Genomic DNA, 21,036 nt, shown 5'->3' with positions numbered 1-21,036 from the left:
GGCCGCCGGGCGGTGGTGGCGCACGCCTTTAATCCCAGCACTTGGGAGGCAGAGGCAGGTGGATTTCTGAGTTCGAGGCCAGCCTGGTCTACAGAGTGAGTTCCAGGACAGCCAGGGCTCCACAGAGAAACCCTGTCTCAAAAAACCAAAAAAAAAAAAAAAAAAAAAAAAAAGAAATTTATGGGCCGGGCAGTGTTGGCGCACGCCTTTAATCCCAGCACTTGGGAAGCAGAGGCAGGTGGATCTCTGAGTTCGAGAGTTTCAGGCTAGCCTGGTCTACAGAGTGAGTTCCAGGACAGCCAGGGCTACACAGAGAAACCCTGTCTTGAAAAAAAACAACAACAAAAAAGAAATTTATGAACAAAAAAAAATTACAAGTGGTAGGAAAGCCAGTCAACTTTAAAACTCAGATCCAAAATGCACATGTGCTCTGTACTTTCTAGAACTAGAAAATAGTTTCCTTAGCACATGTATTATCCTTTATGTCACCACTGTCTGTCTATTACTTTTAGGGTGACTTGGGACTTGGGCAGTGTTATTCTATTTTTAAAACTTGTAATTTTGGTTCACTCAGAGTTTTTACACCTGATTTTAAAAAATAATTATGTTTTTTTTCGTTCTTTGTTTTTATTGGCTCATCTTTCCTAGTACTTCCTTCTGTCCAAGAACTCAGTTACCACTCTTGGCCTACCACAGAAATACTTGTGTGTCTGTCTATTATTGCACTGTCAATGATAGCTAAGAAGTGCACCTATCCTAGACCTCCAGCAACAGATGGATAGATAGGGTCTAAATGGAAATTTATTTAGATATAAAGGAAAATTAATTTTAATGCTATGAAAGAATTATTTTCAGCCTAAAGTTTTTGTTTAGTATATAATTGAATAAATAATAATTGAATAAATAATTATTTTTCATTATTTATCAGCATTTTGGTTTGAAATACTGGCTGTTAAATGATAATATTTTTAAAAATATTAGTAAATTTGTTAGAGTAAGTAAATATCAGCATGAAAAAATCTGGCAATATATTAAATAATTTACTTGATTGAAACCAGAGGACAGGACTGTTTTAGGGTGTTTCTTCTTCAGCTTTGTCAGCTCTTCTTAAGTATGGTTGTTAAATTGTACAGTAGGCTTAGTAAGTTGCTTTATTTAAAAAATAGCTGCCTCCATGTGTAGTTATATTGTGTGGGTCTGGTTAATTTTGTAGTGTGTTTTTATATATTTTAAAGGGTTTTTTTGCTTTTTATTTTTAAAAATAAAGTTTATAGCCAGGTGTGGTGGTGCATGCCTTTAATCACAGCACTGAGAAGGCAAAGGTAGGCAGGTCTTTGAGTTCGAGGCCACTGTGGTCTAAAGTGGGTTATACAGCAGCCAAGGGTACACAGGGAAACTTTGTCTCAAAAAAAAGAAAGTTTATAAAATTAAAATAACTTTCTAAATATATTTGTGCTGTTGATAACACATGGCAAGATAACAACAATATTTTAAACTGGGTTAACAGTCCTAATGGTAAACAGAGTAGTCTTGATTAGTGATTTTGCTCTAGATGATTATTTTAGTCTAGAAGTAAAAATGCTTAAAATAGTAGGTATGTATGCTGAATATAGCCTGAAATGTAAGAGTTTTTACTAATATAAAGATTTTATGCCCTTAAAGATTGTAGCATTAGGTTTCAACTTCACTGTTAAGACTCATGAGCTGATAAATTTGATCATTAAATTATTTGCAGGACCTAGAATGAGAAAAAAAATCCACCTGGATGATTTTGTTGTGTTGGATTCCAATTCTTTATCCTAACAAAATTTCTTTTGTCTCTGTAAAAACTTATTAAAATGTTTAGATACCTCTAAGCTTGTAATCTAAGATTCTGTTTGGTAAACCTCTTTTATTTTTAAGTAATATATATTCAGTTTCAAATATATATGATAAGGTGAAAAGTTTTCTCTTGAAGTGTTTAACTTTGGGTTGGGGTCGGGGTGGGGGGAAGACAAAAACTTCTTTTAATTCTTTGCTAATTATTCTTCCTACTCCTCTTTTTAAATGAGTACTACATTGCAAAGGATTTAGCAGGCTGAAGGATAAGATAACTAAATCATTGCCTTCAGCCCTGCTGAGTATTTCTTCTGTTAGGCTAAGCTTCCTTTATTACATCAAGAACCAGATTACTTTCTGTTGGCAAGTGGCTTTAGGCTTTAAAACTACAGGCTCATAAAGAAAAATGCTCTCCCTCCCTCTCTCCCTCCCTCCCTCTCTCCTTTTCTCTCTCTCTCTCTATATATATATGTATATGTATATATATGTATGTATATGTACATATACATACATATGCAGGCACTCACCTATACATACATATACACATCCTTTTGTTATGACAAGGAACATTCTAGCTGCTACAGAATCCTGTAGTATAAAGTTTAAGGCATAGTACGATTAAAAAGGAGCCAACTTTACAGGAAAAAAAATGAGCAGAGAAGTGGAGAAAAAAATATTGTTCACCGATAAGTATGTGGGAAAATGCTCATGTTTACTATGTTCAGAAAGAAATGTAAACCCAAATCATTACCACTGTGTAACTTAAAGCTGTTTAAATTAATGACCATTGAGTTTGAACATTTAGGGGTCCCTGACATCCCCATACTTTGCTCCTTGAAATTTTATCTTACTACATTCTTTTTGGTAGCTTATCCAATATATTGATTTATCGAAAAGAAAAGCTGGGTGTGGTGGTGCATTCCTTTAATCTTAGCACTCGGAAGGCAGAGGCAGGCAGATTTCTGTGGGTTCAAGGTCAGCCTGGTCTACACCAAGACAGCCAGTGCTGTTTACACTGAGAACCCCCCCCCCCCAAAAAAAATCAATATTTCCACATCTGAGCCTTTGTATTGCCATTATATGAAACTAATAGGAAATGCATTGATTTTTTTTTTATAAAAGCAAACCATATAGTTAAATCATAGTTTCTTTATGCAGACTGTTCTGATAAAATTAGTTTATTCACCTATAAAAGCACTTACTGTTCTATTTCTTTCTGACTTCCTACATTTTAGTAAAGAAAAATAAATCTAAAATTAATGCTTCAGAATTACTCTGACCTGGTGGTAGTGTCATATGTCTTTAATCCCAGCATTGTGGAGGGAGAAGACAGACAGATTTCTGAGTTTGAGATCAGCCTGGTCTACAGAGTGAGTTCCAGAACTGCCAGGGATATACAGAGAATCCTGTCTCAAAAAATCAGGAAAAAAGAAAAATAATTATTTTACATCTCAGTATTCATTAATTTCTGATTTTTAGACTGGTCATTTAGCTATGGAGACATTGCTGTCCCTCACTTCCAAACGGGCAGGAGATTGGTTTAAAGAAGAGCTCCGGCTTCTGGGTGGTCTGGACCATATTGTAGATAAAGGTTTGTATACGTATGTACATATATACATACATGCATGCATGCGTACATACATACATACAGGTCTGTGTATGCACGTGCGCGTGGAGACACACACACACACACACACGAGTATTATATAACTTGAGTCCCTTCAGAGACAGGCAGGTGGATATTTGACTTCATGGCCAGCCTACTCTACAAAGCCAGTTCTAGGACTGCCAGGGCTACACAGAGGAGAAACACTGTCTTGTAACCACAATTGGAGACACCATGATCAAGGCAACGTATAGAAGGAGTTTATTATGAACTTATAATTTCAGAGGGTGAGTCCCTCATGGCAGGGAACACGGCAGTAAGCAGGCAAGTTCTGGAGCAGTAGCTAAGAGTTCATCACATCTTTACTTTATATAAGCACTGAGAAGAGAAGTGGGGAGGGAGGTAAAGAGGATGTCCTGCATGTGTTTTGAAACCTTAGAGCCCATTACAGGCCTCCTCTGACAAGCCTATACCTCCTAATCCTTCCTAAACAGTCACACAACTATTGACCAAACCTTCAGATACGTGATCCTGTGGAGTCCATTATCATTCAAACCATTGTACTTAGTATCAAGCATAAAATTATGTTCCCATTCCAGCATATACGCGTTCATAGCATGTGTGTAGGTAACTTGATGTTAGAGCTAAGAGATAATTACTGAACTTTTATATACTAACTTTTCTCCATTTGTTTCTGCCTAGTCAAAGAGTGTGTGGATCATTTAAGTAGAGATGAGGATGAAGAGAAACTAGTAGCCTCATTATGGGGAGCAGAGAGATGTTTACGAGTTTTAGAGAGTGTAAGTATGGACAGCTGGACGGGGGAGTTATCTCTACTTGTGATTGTATAACTACCTGATGTTTTAAGTATCCTGGGGTTTGACCTTTGCTTATTTGAATTAAAATTGTAAGGATTCTTTTCAAAACCAAGTGTCAGTAAATGGGTATTTTATCATTTTAAGAATATATTGCTTCACTGGATATGCTGATACATGCTTGTGATCCTAAAATTGGGAGGGAAGATTGTGATTTCAAAGCCAGCATGGGCTACATAAATAAGACCCTGTCTCAAAACAAAAGCTTTTATTTGTATATTATTGCTTCAAATCAAAGGTGCATACAGGTTTGTTTACATGTCCCTGACTGTATAGCTTTCTTAATACAGAATTCTGTTTCTATTAAAAATACTAACTTGTTTATCAACAAACACAGTCATGGTTTTCTTTTAGTACGCTTTTGTCTTTTCAGTTTTTGAGTCAGATTATAAGCACAACTAAAAATATTTGACTTTGGAAAATAACACTGTTGGGTAACAGTAAGTATGTTTTGGTCTTTGGTGATTTTTCAATGACCTAACCTAGTTGAGAGTAGCTACAGTTTTACTGACAGTGAATGTTAGAATGTATAATTGCTAAGTAGATTGGTTAGGTACTTTTAAAAACAGGGAAGAGCTCTTGGCATACATAAATAAAATTATTCCTTCTAGGGTGCTGTTTACTAGGTTACACATTTCTTTATTTAAAATATTGTAAATGGCTGGGTGTATTGGCGCACACCTTTAATCCCAACACTTGAAAGAGGCAGGTGGGTTTCTGGGAGTTCAAAACCAGCCTGAGGTACATAATGAATTCCAGGATAGCCGGGGCTACGTAGTGACATCCTATCTCAAAACAAAGAAATAAACAAATAGACATTAAATTAAAAAGTAAAATATTTTAAATATATTTGTGAATTTTAAAGTATCAAGTTTGTATGTTGGAGGTTTTCTGTCTGCATTTCAAAGTACTTGACAATTATGAGTAAGTTATGAGAGTGTTATCTTTATGATAAATTAATAGTTTTTAGTTGGGATCTCACTATGTAACTTTAGTTGATGTATATAGTTCACTATGTAGACCAGGATGTTTTTGAACTCACAGATGAGCTTGCCTCCTGAGTGTTGAAATTAAAGATGTGTGCTACATTCTGGTCAGTAGTTCTCTTATTTTAAATATTGAACCTATAGGTTGTACATGTATTTATTTCTCTGCATCAGAGCTTCATAAACTTTGCCATTTTTGCCCAGTAGATTTTATTGTGACCCTCAATATATTAGCAATACTAAATAGGTATATAATGCAAAAGGTTTTAAAATTGAACCCAAGACAGAATCTTAAACAACATTTTGGTTTTAGTTTTGGTTTGTTTGTTAATTTAAGAGACAGAATCTTTATATGTAGTCCTAATTGCCCTACAACTTGCTATGTAAACCAGCCTTGCCTCAGACTCACAGAGATCCACTTATTTCTGCCTCCTGAGTGCTGGGATTAAAGCTTGTACCACCATGCCCAGCTATCAAACAACAAATTTAAAGTCAGTCATTCTGACTTAGTCTACAACCCAAAGGTATACCAGTTTGATACACACTGAGGAAACCATTAAAAGTCTTTGTTATATTTAATCAAGTGAAAATTTTGTGTATATTATAATATATAGTATAAAACTAAAACAGACTTGTTTCTTAGTTGTTTGAGCAGTGTTTGTTGGTGTGTGGCATGACAATACACACAAAATGTTTATGTTGTATAGAAGAACTAAGTGAATTCACTAACTGAGCCATGGGTGGTAAGCATTTGTAACAGCACTTTAGGATTCATTATGCATTTGATTTTTAATGAATTTGGTCATTGATAGCACTGAGAAAATTTCGATGCTGCCAGCTTTTTTGCAGTCCCCACATTTAATTTCCCTCCCCTCCTCTTTCATCCCCTCCCCTTCCCTTCTCTGGAGCTTAAGAAATTGTGTCTTAGCCGGGCAGTGGTGGTGCACGCCTTTAATCCCAGCACTTGGGAGGCAGAGGCAGGCAGATTTCTGTGTTCGAGGCCAGCCTGGTCTACAGAGTTAGTTCCAGGATAGCTCAGGCTATACAGAGAAACCCTGTCTCAAAAAACCAAAAAAAAAAGAAGAAAAGAAATTGTGTCCTTAGATGGCAAGATCTTTTCCATAAAGTGTGATATTATTTATATAAATGAAAATTATGGATTGTCATAGTCATTTTATATCCATTCCTTTTAGGTAACTGTGCATAATCCAGAGAATCAAAGCTACTTGATAGCCTATAAAGATTCACAACTCATTATTTCATCAGCTAAGTAAGTTTTATAAGCTCTCATTATTTATTTAAAACTCAGGAAATAAAGATTTATTTATTCTATCTTTTTCTTAAAATGTGTAGTCTATTGAGTTTTGTGACTACATACATTATAGAAAAAAAGTTAAGATTGTAGATTCTTGAGGTAAAATGGTTTGTTGCAACTCCTTTATGTTAGCTGTAATCCTGGACAAATGACTTGTTACAAATTCTTATGGGGAGGGCAAGAATTTGCCTAGCCACTAGGGTAGTTTTCAGCAACAAACATGTAGATATATCTTAGCATATACATATATACATTTTGTACAGTGAATATAATACCTGCAAAGATGGCTTGTTTGTTAATACATTTTAAGTGATATGAAAGAGTGAAATTCTTTATGTGAGCCTAGTAGAACATTGCTTAGTATATAGTCAGTGGTAAATATTTTAGGCCTTTTGTTTGAAGTGGATTGTGACTCCATTTCTGCCATTTATTTATATCTCATTTTTCAGATCTTTGTATATCTCCCTGTCTAGGCTTCATCACAATTAGGCTAATGGTGTTACCTCACTGCTTCTGTGTCTCTAGTCCTGGTTCTGTCTGATTACCACAGCTTCTTCTTAGCTGTCCTAGATTTTGCTATCTCTGCCCTAGTTCTCTGGCCTTTATCTTAGCCATCATGCCACGGGGATTTAACTTTCTCTGGGTCTATGCTTTGAAAAACTAATCTTAAATTGCAGTTCTATATGACCCTTGATTGTCTTTGTAAATTTCCTTATAAAAAGAACAACTATTTTAGTGTGAATGGTCTGGTTTATCTGTGTGTTAACCTTTTATTTGGAGAATTTCAAATTAAGAGAAGTGTAGACTGAATAGTTTGATAAACTCTTATTACTCAGCTTGAATAATACATGGGCAAGCCTTGTTTCTGTCTATAACCTCATCTTTTTTGTGTGTGTTATTTTGAAGCAAATTCAAATGCTGTATTATCTCCATTTCCTTTTTTTTGTGCTTTTGTGAATTTTATAGCACATTATTATCCTTAACATAATGTAGTTTTTCCTTATCAAGGAACTTCCTTGAAGATTAAGTATGTTTCTCATTGTATTTTATTTGGCTGATGGGGGTCCGGGTGGTTGATTGGTTTGTTTATTTGTTGTATACCAGCAGTAGAGACGGAACGTATGCTTATACCAGCCAAGGGGTCTGTCATCAGTCGTAGTCCCTGTTTCTTTTTTTTTTTTTTTTAAAATAAAAAGATAAAGTATATTATTCCTGATTTGAAAGATATTTTCTTATGCTTCTTAATCCCTGAGAATTGCCTTAGTAAGAAACTATTTAATGTGACAGATTGCATCTCTTACATGGGTTTTCTGGTGAAATGTTTTTAGAAATGGTGATAAAAGTCAGAATTGGATGTTGGGAAATAGTGTTCACCTGTAGCTCTCAAGAAAATCCTTATAGATACTTAATAATACTTAGCACAAAACAGTTTAGTTACTAATAACAACAGGGAAATTGTCAACATCCTCAAACATTAAAAAAGCCAATTACTTGGGTTTGACTGTAAAAGAACATCTTTCTAACAAAAGAATTGTAAAAATATTAGGAACCTTATAGGATTTCCCCATTGCATATTAGAAATAAGCTAGGAATAGATTAACTGTGTAGAATTTCTCTTTAAGGGTTTTATGTGGTATTCAATTCATAAGAAATGAACTCATAACGTCGGTTTACTACATCTGTGTTAGACTTGAAAAAATAATGGATTTGATGGTTGAAAGATGTGGCGATATATTTTGTATTTGAGAGATCTATAGAATGCTCCTGCTAGTAGCACAAGTTTGCTTTGTGAGGTCCCCCTCACCCCCTTGGTTGTTGTGGTACTAATTGTTTGGTTCCAACATTCTTTTGTCTTAGCTAGTAAACTCCTAGACTAAAACAATCCTTTTGCCTCAGCCTCCTCCTCTATAATGGGAACTATAAACATGAACCACTATGTTCAACATGGAATGAACTTACAACTTTAACTTTCTTTAGAGAGAAATTTTAATGATCACATTTATCAAAATTTAGCAGTTAACAAAGTTATCGGCATATGTGGTACATTATTAGATATTAACATTGTAAATTTCAAACCAGGAAAACAAAACAAAACCCTGATAACTTTTTTAGACCCCAGTAAATAGAAACTGTCTAACTTTTATTATACCATAATTGTATACATTTTATTTTCTCTTAAGAGCATTACAGCATTGTGAAGAACTGATTCAGCAGTATAACCGCGCTGAGAACAGCATATGTATAGCAGACAGTAAACCTCTGCCTTACCAGAATGTAACTAACCATGTGGGCAAAGCAGTGGAGGACTGCATGAGGGCTATCATTGGGGTATTGCTCAATTTAACTAATGATAATGGTAAGTAATAATTTCTTACTATGTTGCATTTTGGAAGTAAGCTATTCTGTTTTTGATGTAATGATTTACAATATTCCATAATGTATTGACTTACTCGTATAAGCTACTTTTAGAACTACTTTACATATCAAACCCCTATATTTCATTAATGAAATTGTCATTTTAAAATTAAAATTTTAAATTAATGCTAGTAGTTGTGTATAGTGTTCATACCTATAATCCTAGTACTTTGAGGCTAAGTGCCATGAGATTGAAGTTGAAGTCAGTTTGGACTACATAGCAAGTACCAGGTCAAGCAGGATTAGAGTAAAACCAGGACTAAGAAAAGAAGAAAGGAAAATAAAACCCAACAATAAAAAAATTATTTTCAATGTGGTTATTAGTGATATCAGGAAGGTTTTTGTTTCCATTCTTCAGAGTGGGGCAGCACAAAGACAGGAGAACAAGAAGGACTCATAGGCACAGCAATGAACTGTGTCCTTCAGGTTCCAAAGTACCTACCTCAGGAGCAGAGATTTGATATTCGAGTGCTGGTGAGTTGAACTGTGGTCACTTTGTGTTTATCTTGTCTTTAGAGGATGAAACTTTGTTTCAGTTTGGATTTAAGAATCCGTTGTTTAATATATTCTGTGTTGTTTTGATGGATCCTTATGATTATCTTCATAATTTTCTTAAAACATCCTTCATAGACATAGAAGTATAAACTGGAAATGGTGGTTGATAACTGAATGAGCTAAGTTGGCTCATGTCTGTACTCCTAGCATTTTAGAGGGTGGAGCAAGAGGAAGCAGTAAAACAGTTCTTCTGTAGTTCATTCAAGCCAGCTAAAAGAAAGAACAATATCTTACTTACATAGTAACATAACAGCTTTGCAGATGGAAAAATATTGCTTCACATTTTACCTGACGATAAGTTATATATATTACATTCATTAAGTTCTTGTTTGTGATGATTATATTTTAAATGTTTTATAGGGATTGGGTCTACTGATAAATCTGGTGGAGTATAGTGCCCGGAATCGACACTGCCTTGTCAACATGGAAACATCCTGTTCCTTTGATTCCTCCTTCTCTAGTGGAGAAGGAGATCATAGTTTAAAGCTAGCTGGACAAGTTCATGCTGTTCAGGCTTTAGTACAGGTAAGCAGTAGTAACACAATTGCGTATCATATTAATGCTACACGGTCCACCGTGCACTCAGAAATGAAAGAAGTCAACTGACCTCCTCAGCCTTACTGTCAATTCCCTGACAGGGTCCCTAGGACCTTTGGGGGTTCTTGGACCAGCTTTGAGAAATGCTCTTTTGTCTTGTCAAGGTTATTATCCTATACATACTGTCTTCAAAGTCTGTATATTTAGCACACCTTTTAATGTCTGCTTAGCATTTGATATTTAGATAATTCTCATTAGTAACTTGGTACTTTTCCCAAATAGTGTGAATGAGTATATTAGGTGCTTTTTGTGTTGAAAACCATAGCAACAAATAGAAAAAGTAATTGAAGGCATAGAATTTGGTATGTTCTCCCATCTGTATGGATACCTAATAGGTAGGAAGCTATGTGAATAGTCTTCCTTATGTACTTCCAGTGTTAAGAAAGCTGATGATGTTAAGACTTAGTTCTTCCTGAGAACTTTTATATTTATTAATTGTTTATATTTTAGCTTTGTCATTGTTCTTCCAGTTAGTTCATCCAATATGTATAGGTTTGTTTGTTATTTTGTTCTTTTAATTTTAGAAATGGGTAGGGGCTTTTAAATTTGTTTTTGTTTCCCCTTTAATTTTCTTGGAAATGTTACCTGAATTAAAGATAATTATAGAGACTTTCCAGGTTAGTGAAATGGCTCAGTGGTTAAGAGCACTGACTGCTCTTCTGGAGGTCATGAGTTCAAATACCAGCAACCACATCGTAGCTCACAACCATCTATAATGAGATCTGATACCCTCTTATGGGGTGTCTGAAGACAGCTACAGTATACTTATAATAAATAAATAAATAAATAAATAAATAAATAAGGAAGGAAAGGAAGGCAGGAAGGTAGGAAGGCAGGCAGGAAGTCTGGAGTGAGTGGCTCACAGCGTCCATAATGAGATCTGATACGCTCTTATGGGGTGTCTGAAGACAGCTACAGTGTGCTTATTTATAAGAAAGAAAGAAAGAAAGAGAGAGGGGGGAAGAGAAAGAAGAGAAAGGAAGAAAGAAAGAAAGAAAGGAAGAAAAGAAAGACCAGAGTGAATGGGGCCAGAGCAAGGGGGAGAAGGAAGGGAAGGGAAAAAATTAAAAATAATAAAAATTTAAAAATTAAAAACAAAAAGATATTTAGAGATTTTCAATCTTGGAAACAAATTGTTACTAGATTACTTAAAAACAGCATTTATACTTCAGTTTTGGTTTTCAGTAAAATGTAGGACAAAAGCTTTTTTAAAATCAGATATTCTTTAAAACAAAGTATTAGACTATGTACATGTTAGTACTTGATGCCTTTAAATTCTTCTTCTTTTTTTTTTTTTACAATATCTTTCTAGTGTCTCCTGTGTCCCTCTCACTTCTTTAATTATAATTGTATGTTTGTGTCTTTAATTATGATTGTGTGTATGTGTAAGTTTATAAATGCAGTCATTTGAAATCATTTAGTATTGGTCATGTGTGTTTAGTGCTGACCTCAGGATTGACTTTTTAATGATTTTCAAAAATAATTTTTATCAGCTATTTCTTGAACGAGAGAGAGCAGCACAATTAGCAGAAAGTAAAACAGATGAGTTTATCAAAGATGCTCCAACCACTCAGCATGATAAGAGTGGAGAGTGGCAAGAAACAAGTGGAGAAATACAATGGGTATCAACTGAAAAGACTGATGGTGCAGAGGAGAAGCAGAAGAAGGAGGAGGATGACGAAGAACTCGACCTCAATAAAGGCATGTTAATCTGATGTAGTAATATAGTCACAGTGAGAATAATGGTTTTTTTTTTTTAGTTTTTTTAAACATTGATTTGCATATTGTTATAATTTAATGTCTTTATAGTTTGTCTAGTTAAGCTTTGAAATTACAGTAATTTTTCCTATCGGTGAGCATTGTGTGTGTCAGAGATCACTTTTCTGTTTTGGCACTTCTCCTTTCCTTTGTAAAGAGTAGCAGCTAAGTTGGACATGATAGTACACGGCTATGATTCTAGCACTTGATAGGCTGAGGCAGGGGACTGGGACTTGGAGGCCAGCCTGATTTATTTCAGTGAGACCATGTTTCTAAAGCAGGAGGTGATGAATATCTCAGGTTTCTTTTTATCTGCTTCACTTTAAACTGAGGTATCCTGTCAGAACTTACAGTAGTAGTTCTGAATGTTTACTAGGCAAAGAGTAATACATATCTAGCTATCTTTACTAATGAATTTATTGACTGTCTACTATTTCTATGAATTATATTTGCTTTATGCATATATTCTGCAAAATAGTTATTTGTAAATAAACCTCTGAGATTTTGGGGGGGGTTCTTGTTTGGTTTATTGAGACAAAAATCTCTGTATAGCTCTGGCTGTCCTGGAACTTGTTCTGACCTGGCTGGCCTGTAATGTCCAAGAACTCCCTCATGAGTATTGAGATTAAGGCCTGGGCTACCACTGCCCCACTAATGTTTTGAAATTTAATATATTCAACACTTTCCACTTAGGAGACTGATGCTGAGCCTGTTTTTTTTTTGTTAGGCTACTCCTTCCCTAAGTTGTGATACTCATAGACTCTTACTTGAGGACTTGTAGTTCAGTCTACCTTGTCAACTTATTTCAGTTGGATGCATTTTATGATATTTATTAGAACTATGTTTTCTGTTTTTATAGTCACACAATATATATTATATATGTATGTATATATATGCATATTACTATGCATATAGGCATTTTATAGTCTTAACTACATTTTATCTGTTTGTGCATTGATGAACCCCTTTGGGTTGTTTCTACTTTTTAGCTAGTAAAGTGATGTTAACTGTTTTCCAGTGTGGTAGCACCAACCCATCAACAATATATGAGGGTTCCGGTTTATTGACACCTTCAGGATTACCTTGAAGGATATTTTTCTTAGTCATTTTAGTTGATGAAAATTTTTTTTTTTTGTCTCATTTGCAGCTCTCAAAAAACTAATTATTTGTAACATCTTTATTCTTCGGTCTTTCTGTGTATTTGAAGAAATGTTTATTTGGGTCTCATACCTACTTTTTAATCTTTTGTTATTAAAGAATTCTTTATATATTCTGAGCATCTTACCAGATTAATGATTCTGTACTTCCATTTTGTTATTGGTGACCTTCTAAAAAACCAACCTTTTAAGTATGCTGTAGTTTAGTTTTAATATTTGGGTCTCTTACTCATTTTGAGTTCATTTTTAAAATTTGAGATACTGCATTGCAATGCATCATTTTTAGTAGCTTTTACGGTGATAAGAGTATAATTAATGTTACGGGGTCTATATCACTTTGCACTGTAATAATTCCTTATTTAACTGTTTTCAGCCCTTCAGCATGCTGGCAAACACATGGAGGATTGCATCGTGGCCTCCTACACAGCCCTGCTTCTTGGGTGTCTCTGCCAGGAAAGTCCAGTAAGTAAATGGTTTAGAAGTGTCTTATGTATCTTTAAAAGATTGTGGTACAACGGCTTTGTGCCGTTACCTGATGCACTTAGTTAAAACATTTTCCTATTCATACATGCTTTTTATTTCAGAAGAGTGGCTGATTGTACAGTTATTTAAACAGTTTTAGTTATTTCCCTGTGGAAGAACATGTCAAGAATATGTTGATAACTTCTTAGTGGTTTCCTTTAAAACTTCTTTTTAAAGTAGAATGTGAACATCTTTATTTTCTATACATGACAGGCTTTTATAGCAAGATTTGAGATGTCTTTTGGTCTTCATGGCTTTTTTAGAACTAATACACCTATCAGACTCAAACTGTTTAAGATTTTGAAAAGCAAGCTGGGGGTGGGAGCTTAGGATGTAACTCAGTTACTAATGTGCTTGATTCGTGTGCCTGAAGTCCTGGGTTTAGACCCTAGTAACTACCTAAACTGCTTATTGCAGTTATGCCTGCAATCTCAGCATTTGAGAGATGAAGGTAGTTGGATCAGAAAGATTATCCTTGGCTAAATAGAGTTTGAGGCCCACCTGGGCTTAGAGACCTGGTCTCACAAAAATGTAATTAGGATGCTTTTAATGTCATACCAAAGGATTTATTTACATAAAAGAAATTAAAGTAGTTTGAGATGTTAAAGACTTTAAAATATTTCTTGACCTTTTAAGTTTACATTCTAAAGAAAGGGTGGTTTTGTTATAACTGGGAAGTTCTTGGTATGAATGATTAAGCCCCTGCTGGTGCCAAGTCAGATTTGGCCCATTTTAGTGGCACAGTGAAGTAACTTGTCCTGCACAGGTTTTATTGTCCTTTTTTTTTGTTTAAAAGCTCTCATCATGGGCTCGAGAGACCGCTCAGCTGTTAAAAGCTCTTGCTGCTTTTCAGAGGATTGGGAGTTCTGTTCCTAGCACCCATGTCAAGTGGCTCATAACCATTTTTGAGATCAGCTCCAAGGTATCCAATGCCTCTGGCCTCTAACAACACCTGCACTATATGTACAAACTCACATGCACACATATACACACACACATATATACATTTAGTTAAAAATCATTAAAATATTTTTATATATTTAAAGGCACTTGTTATGGTCATAAGTGACCATACCTAAGGTCCCATCTAGTCAAATAATGTCCCATAAGGCCTTCTCATTTACTTTTTAAGAAAGACATCATCCTTGAACTTCTTACCATCTATCTGGCTAAGCATTGGGCCACATACTTACCTTTTAACCGGTTTCAGGCTGGGAAAATGTTAGTAGCTTATGTTCATTAGGAATTATCCCTGAAAAATATGTGTCTATATAAGTTGGTAGTCACACAGATGTGGAGGTTATAGGTATTGGACAGTCAGTTGCCATTGAAAAAAACAAGTCTGAACATCAAAAATACAATGTGAATAGGGTCTTGGAATCACTGTTAGTGTTCCCTTTGGAATATGTGTCACAGATAGATAAACCAGTAGTAGTTGCCTTAATTTCTAATTCCTGTGATTAATACATTGGGACAGTCGTGTATAAGTGTATTGATAATAGATCTTGAAGTTGTGTTGTCTGATATGTGATCATTATTATGGGTATCTGTAGCTTTTGTGTCCCTAAAAAGGGGGTTTCTGAATTTGTTGACGGTGTTGTGGATTCTTACAGCCATGGATATGGTATATTAGTTGCCTTGTCAATCCTTATAATTAGAAAACTAGGTGCTACCACAAATACAAAGTGAATTGTCTTTTCCCTTGTGGAAGAGATAAAGCACTCATATAGTTATGGGCAGTAAGCTGCCTTCGTTCTGTAGCCCTGTGTTTAGGAAGTATAAGAAAGTCTGATACCATTTTCTGTTACCCACCTTAACTGTACTTTGCAATGGTCAGTCTCCTCACTGCTGTTTTTGGTTCTTCCCTCTGTATTCTTTGACTCTTGCGCAGTGCAGCAAGATGGAGCTTTCTTCAGAGCTCTTGCTAGTCATGTAATTTGTCTGTCTTTGCCTTGTCAACAGCAATGGAATGGTGGATTTACTTGCTACTTTAAGAACATACAGTTAAGCCTGCTTCTCTGTTTACCAATGCCAGCATGCCTTTTGGATAGCTATTATGTTTTTCAAATAGTTCATGGTCTATTTTTCCTCTTTGTACCTCCTGTACTTGGAATGTTGTAATGTCCTTTCCACAGCCACTATAAATGTTTAGTTTTATATAGGAGTAAAGAAGAATTTCAACTAATGAAGGGCTTTCATTCACATCATGACAAGTATTTATTCTATCATAGAGACATACTTTTTTACTGAGCAGTCCTTCAGAGTTATCTCAGCCATTTTTTTTTCTCTGCCATTGTGGAGGTTGTTTAAATGTGATGATTGGTACTAACTACTTTTATAGACGATGGTTATTTTAGCAGGTTTTTAAATTTAAACGTGTGTATGGATGTTTTGCCTGTGTAGTAGTTTTGATTTTTTTTTAATTGCTGTAAAAAGATCATGACCAAAAGAACTTGAGGAGGAAAAGGTTTATCTTAATAATTTACAGTCCTCCATGATAGGAAGTTCCCAGAAACTCCGAGGAGTCCTGCTTACTGGCTTGATAATTTTCTTTCTTATACAACCCAAGACCACCTGCCTAGAGGTGGTGCTGCCTGCCCTATCAGTTATCAATGAAGAAAACACCCCATAGACTTGTCTACAGGTCAGTCTGATGGAAGCAGTTCTTCAATTGGTATTGTCTTTCCCAAGGTGACTCTAGTTTGTGGCAAGTTGACAGAAAACTAACCAGCATACTCCGCATGTATGCCTGTACATCAAGTATGTGTCTTGTGCCTGAAGGTCAGAAGAGTATTAGATCCAATGAAACTGGAGTTAAAGACAGTTTTGAGCCACTTTGTATGTAGATGCTGGGATTCAAACCCAGATTCTCTGGAAAAACAGCCAGTATTGTTAACTGCCGAGCCTTCTCTAGCTCCTATTTTCGGAGTTTATTACCAGTCTTTTCTGGTGTGTTCCATCTCATTATTTCACTTTATAATTGTGTAATTTACAAGAAAGAGAACTGAGGTTGGTGGTAATTTCTTCAGAAAGTAATTAGTTTCTTCCTTTCACCCATCAACAGAAGTTAAATTGCAAGCTTTCTTTTTAACCCTTTATGTCATATCTTCATACTGTTGTGTTCTTTAATATATATGAGCCTGCCCAGAGGTCTTTTTCTTTTATTCTTTCTGAATCTTTGAGCTTTTTGTTGCTGTTTTGCTTTTGTTTTTTGGGACAGGGTTTCTCAGTATAGCCCTACCTGTCCTGGAACTCACTCTGTAGACTAGGCTAGCCTTGTACTCACAGAGATATATGTGTCTGCCTCTGTCTCCTGAGTGCTGAGATTAAAGGCATGCACCACTTAAAATTAAGCAATTTTAAATATAATGATATAGAATATATAAATCAGGTCATGTAATAGTTTCCTCTATTTATATAGGGATAGTGTGTGTGTGTGTGTGTGTGTGTATGGCTGGTTTTGCTATTAGTCAAATAAAAAAAAATCACCTTTCCTAGAAAATAATTGCCGCATAATTTATCACAAATGATACATTTTAAAAGATTTGGTTAATTCTTATCTTCTGTTTGTGGGTAGGGTGGTATGGAGTAGGGAATTGACCTGAATGTGCCTGCACATAGGTAAGTGAATGTGGACTGGGAATAATCAGTGAGTTTTGGGTCCTTTGTAGATGCAGGATATGCAGCAGGCCCAACAGCATCAAGTGAGTTACAGTATCATTTTCTACCAGTTTAATTGTTTTTAATCTGTTTCTTCAGATCAATGTAACTACAGTAAGGGAATATCTTCCAGAAGGAGATTTCTCCATAATGACAGAGATGCTTAAAAAATTCTTAAGCTTCATGAATCTTACCGTAAGTAACTTTTATTGCATATTTCAGTTAATATGAGTTTTTGATTATTTTTTCTAGACAAAGCCTTACACTGTAACCCTGGCTGACAATCCTCATGTTTCAGCCATTCAGTGCTGGACCAGTGGGACCTGGCTAATTTATATGTTTTTCAATTTAAATGTAATACATTGATGGTGAAAAGAATAATCCCATAGTATTATTCCCTGTGGCAAAATATTTAGCATAGGCAACTTACAGAAAGGTACATTCTGATTTATGTTCCTAAAATTTTTAATTGACTGTGATAAGGGCAGAGTGGAAGAACAACCTGTGGTGGCCAGATAATAGAGAATGTCTATGTATCTGCTTTCTCCTTTTATTCCACTGTGCTTCTAGGCTGTGGGATGATGCTACCCACAAACAGAAAACTATTGTTAAGTATTAACCATCATTTCTCTCCTTTCCTTCTTAGTGTGCTGTTGGAACAACAGGCCAGAAGTCTATCTCTAGAGTGATTGAATATTTGGAACATTGCTAGCTGCTTTACCTTTGCTTCAGGTGCTTGGTAATGCTGGAGCTATCCTTAGACAAAGAAAAGACATGAAAGAAGTCCTTGAAGATATACCAAGAACATTCATCAGTATCATTCATGTTTGGATTTTTATGATCACCCGATTTCTTCATCATGCATTCTGCATTTGCTAAATGACAGTTACTACATCAATCTGCAGCTATCAAAAATGAGGGAAAAGGTTCAGGCTGTTAACAATCCCATGCAGTATTTAAATACACTTACTTGGCAGAGTCTATACCCTCCCCTTGTTTCCTTGCTTTATTTCGGGCAAGGTTTAAAGGGGGACATTTGTGCTGCTGTTAGTGCAACTGCTGTGTATGTTGAGCCACTGTTGTCATGCCAGTCAGGTGCAGAGGCAGCTTAGCTACTGAGGTATCGAATGTTCTGAGGACATTCTAGACAACAGCTTAGGTCCTTTTTCAGGCTCATTTGCTTTTGCTTTTTGTTGAATGATTCCAATCGTAAATAAAGCTTTTAATAATTTTGTGAATTTTTTGGTTGTTGTTCCCTGAACTACTGTCTATATTTAAAATGAGATGGAATCCAAAGACACAAGGGATTAATAGTATATTTTTTTATTCTTGATTAGGTTTGGGTGTTGAACTATTTTTCACTTCTGAGACCATGTCCATACTCAAATGTCATACCATTATGTGTCATAGCTATAGGCACAAGAAAACAAATAGCAGTTTGAGGGAATATTATATTATATAAGATAATGTGCCCTGTTAAAGGATTAAGCAAAAATAGACAAACCCAGGGTAGTTTACACTTAATGCTAGGGAGGCTCTTGAAACATTGTTAAGTTTTGAGGGAAGTTCTCTAGATATATTTTCTAATGTTCAGTACAGTAAATATAAGGAAGCTAAAACACCAATGTGGAATTCGTTTTTCCAGATAGCGTGTATATTCTTCTATAGAGTGACAGGATCAATTGCATAAGCGCAAAGCCTTAAAATTGCTGGTGTAGAGAAGACCCTTTTTTATTCAGATTCTATGTTCATAGAGCAATTGTTTCGAAAACAGTTATGGAACACACAGAACATGGTTTATAGGTTAAATTTCATAGTTTTCTTTTTTTCCTTTTTTTTGTATTGTTCAGACCACTGGTTATACATTTTCCCCCTTTTTATTAATTGGCCTGAGGACAGGCTTTCCAGAGATGTTTCATTAATACTTTTAATTACCTTTCAGATAATTACATCATGTTTCTTCATTGGATTTGTAAAACTTGAAGCCATAAAAATATTAGTTTGGTGTGTATTGGGGAAAATAGCTAAAAGTCTAATTTTGACTCATTTTAGACTTTGTTATTTCCTTGTATAAAGAAACAAACCGGGGCTCTTGTATCAGTGCCAGCTGTAATGTTTTTTAAATGCAGTGGCTGCCTTCTATTGTCTTCCTATTTTTGATAATGCAGATTGTTGGGAAATCTATAAGGAAGTAACTGACTCTAGGCAAATTGTTTTCTTCCTTCTGCCCGCCCAAACCCCTCCCCATGACCTTTAGGAACACAGTATGCCAGTGTAATGTGAGAACCATTGAGACTGTATTTGCCCTGAGTACCAAACTAATTTAGTGAACTTTTTTTTTTTTTTAAGCATACTGATAAATGATGTCCACAAATTTCCTTAGATAAATCTTAATTAATTGTTTAAAAAATGCATTGATATTTATTAATCATTGGATTTGGGAAACAGATTTTTGACTGTGGCAGATGGTAAGGAACAGAACAGTAAACAGTTGGACGAGATCAATCAGGGCGAATTACATTTTTTCTGTTACACTGGTGATCATTTGATAATTGATTTACCTCAGTGTTTAACAGTTTTTGTTTTGTTTTAAAAATACTAACTAATTGTCAAGCACTGATAGAGATGCAGGTTTTGGTGGGTGGGCTGTGAGGAGGATCTCACCTTACCAACTGCAGTGCGTTTCTGTGTTTTTAACCCTCAGAGAACTCTCATTTTAGGGTACTTGAGGCTGACTTGCAAATTAACTAAAGTTTTAAGGTAACCTTTTTTCCATTGTAAATATTTCTGTAAATACTACCAGTTGGATATTAGAACAGTAGGATACTTTTCTGAATCCAATCCTATTTTTATTTTATACAGTATTTCTCAGCTGTGATCTTTGGAGCAAAAGCCAACGGCAGGAAAAAATAGTTTGTACCAGTTTCATGAAGTATGTCTTTGGGTTTTTGTAAATAATTTTAACTCAAATAAAATTGCTACTTTAAATACACACGTTGTCTTTAACATAAGTCTATTGACCTGTTTTGGAGGAAGAAGTCTCGAAACTTGATAAGGCCATCACACCGTGTCATTTGAGCATAAGTGTCTAACTTTTCTTACAATACTTTCTGTACTTCTAAGTACCGATCTGAATGGACGTGACCACTTAGCACTTTGGGCTGATTAGGGACGGCGGTCATCTGAGTGTCTAGTCATGTCTTTAGCACTTTGGGCTGGTTAGGGACGGTGGTCATCTGAGTGTCTAGTTATGTCTTTAGAATGCCCACCCTATATGTTGGTTGAAAACTTTTGGCTTTCTGAATATAACTGTAAATTTCTTTGCTTTTGAGGTTTGATAGCCATTTTTTTTAAGCTTTTAATTTTTTTTGTCAGCCTTAAAGACTTTTACATTTGCAAGTAGATTCCTCAACTTTGCCTTGCTTGCTTTAGTCACAAGAATAGATTTCAGGATTTTCCCCTACTACTAAAGCAGAGGGAGATTGAGCAAACTTTAGTGCTTTCTAAATGTTTCAGGCTTTTTTTTTTCTTAGAATGATCAAAAAGAGGTTTGGACAGCTCATTGTTGATGGCCTCCTGATGGAGATATAATTAAGTAACTTCATGCAGAGTGTCCTGAGTGATTTGGTCAAACCTCTTTCTCTAACTTGTGCGTATGTGCAGTTTGAATTCTCAAAGTGTCAGTGTGCTAGTGTAAGGAACATTTTCATTCTGTTTAGATTTTAGATTCTCTAAGAATTTGCTGGCTAAAATCATATTACAGAGAGTGCAT

General features: G+C 35.4%; 1 protein-coding gene across 3 annotated transcripts in view; it reads left to right on the top strand.

Annotated features, from left to right (window-relative positions):
• Wapl (WAPL cohesin release factor) overlaps nucleotides 1–20,256 on the top strand; it is a 70,003-nt gene extending 49,747 nt beyond the window's left edge. For all 3 annotated transcript variants that reach the window (XM_028789095.1, XM_028789096.1, XM_028789097.1), the window contains exons 10-19: nucleotides 3,298–3,409; nucleotides 4,127–4,224; nucleotides 6,479–6,555; nucleotides 8,781–8,956; nucleotides 9,374–9,489; nucleotides 9,931–10,095; nucleotides 11,661–11,868; nucleotides 13,456–13,544; nucleotides 17,364–17,459; nucleotides 17,911–20,256. In XM_028789095.1, the coding sequence (XP_028644928.1) occupies nucleotides 3,298–3,409; nucleotides 4,127–4,224; nucleotides 6,479–6,555; nucleotides 8,781–8,956; nucleotides 9,374–9,489; nucleotides 9,931–10,095; nucleotides 11,661–11,868; nucleotides 13,456–13,544; nucleotides 17,364–17,459; nucleotides 17,911–17,976 (1,203 nt within the window). In that variant the 3' untranslated portion in view covers nucleotides 17,977–20,256. The remainder of the gene's footprint in view (nucleotides 1–3,297; nucleotides 3,410–4,126; nucleotides 4,225–6,478; nucleotides 6,556–8,780; nucleotides 8,957–9,373; nucleotides 9,490–9,930; nucleotides 10,096–11,660; nucleotides 11,869–13,455; nucleotides 13,545–17,363; nucleotides 17,460–17,910) is intronic.
• Nucleotides 20,257–21,036: the final 780 nt, after the last annotated feature.

This window comes from Grammomys surdaster, unplaced genomic scaffold (assembly GCF_004785775.1).
Source record: "Grammomys surdaster isolate TR1022 unplaced genomic scaffold, NIH_TR_1.0 125789, whole genome shotgun sequence".
Lineage (NCBI taxonomy): Eukaryota > Metazoa > Chordata > Mammalia > Rodentia > Muridae > Grammomys > Grammomys surdaster.
The sequence above is the reverse complement of the archived record's forward strand: the minus strand, read 5'-3'. Positions and strand labels throughout refer to the sequence as shown.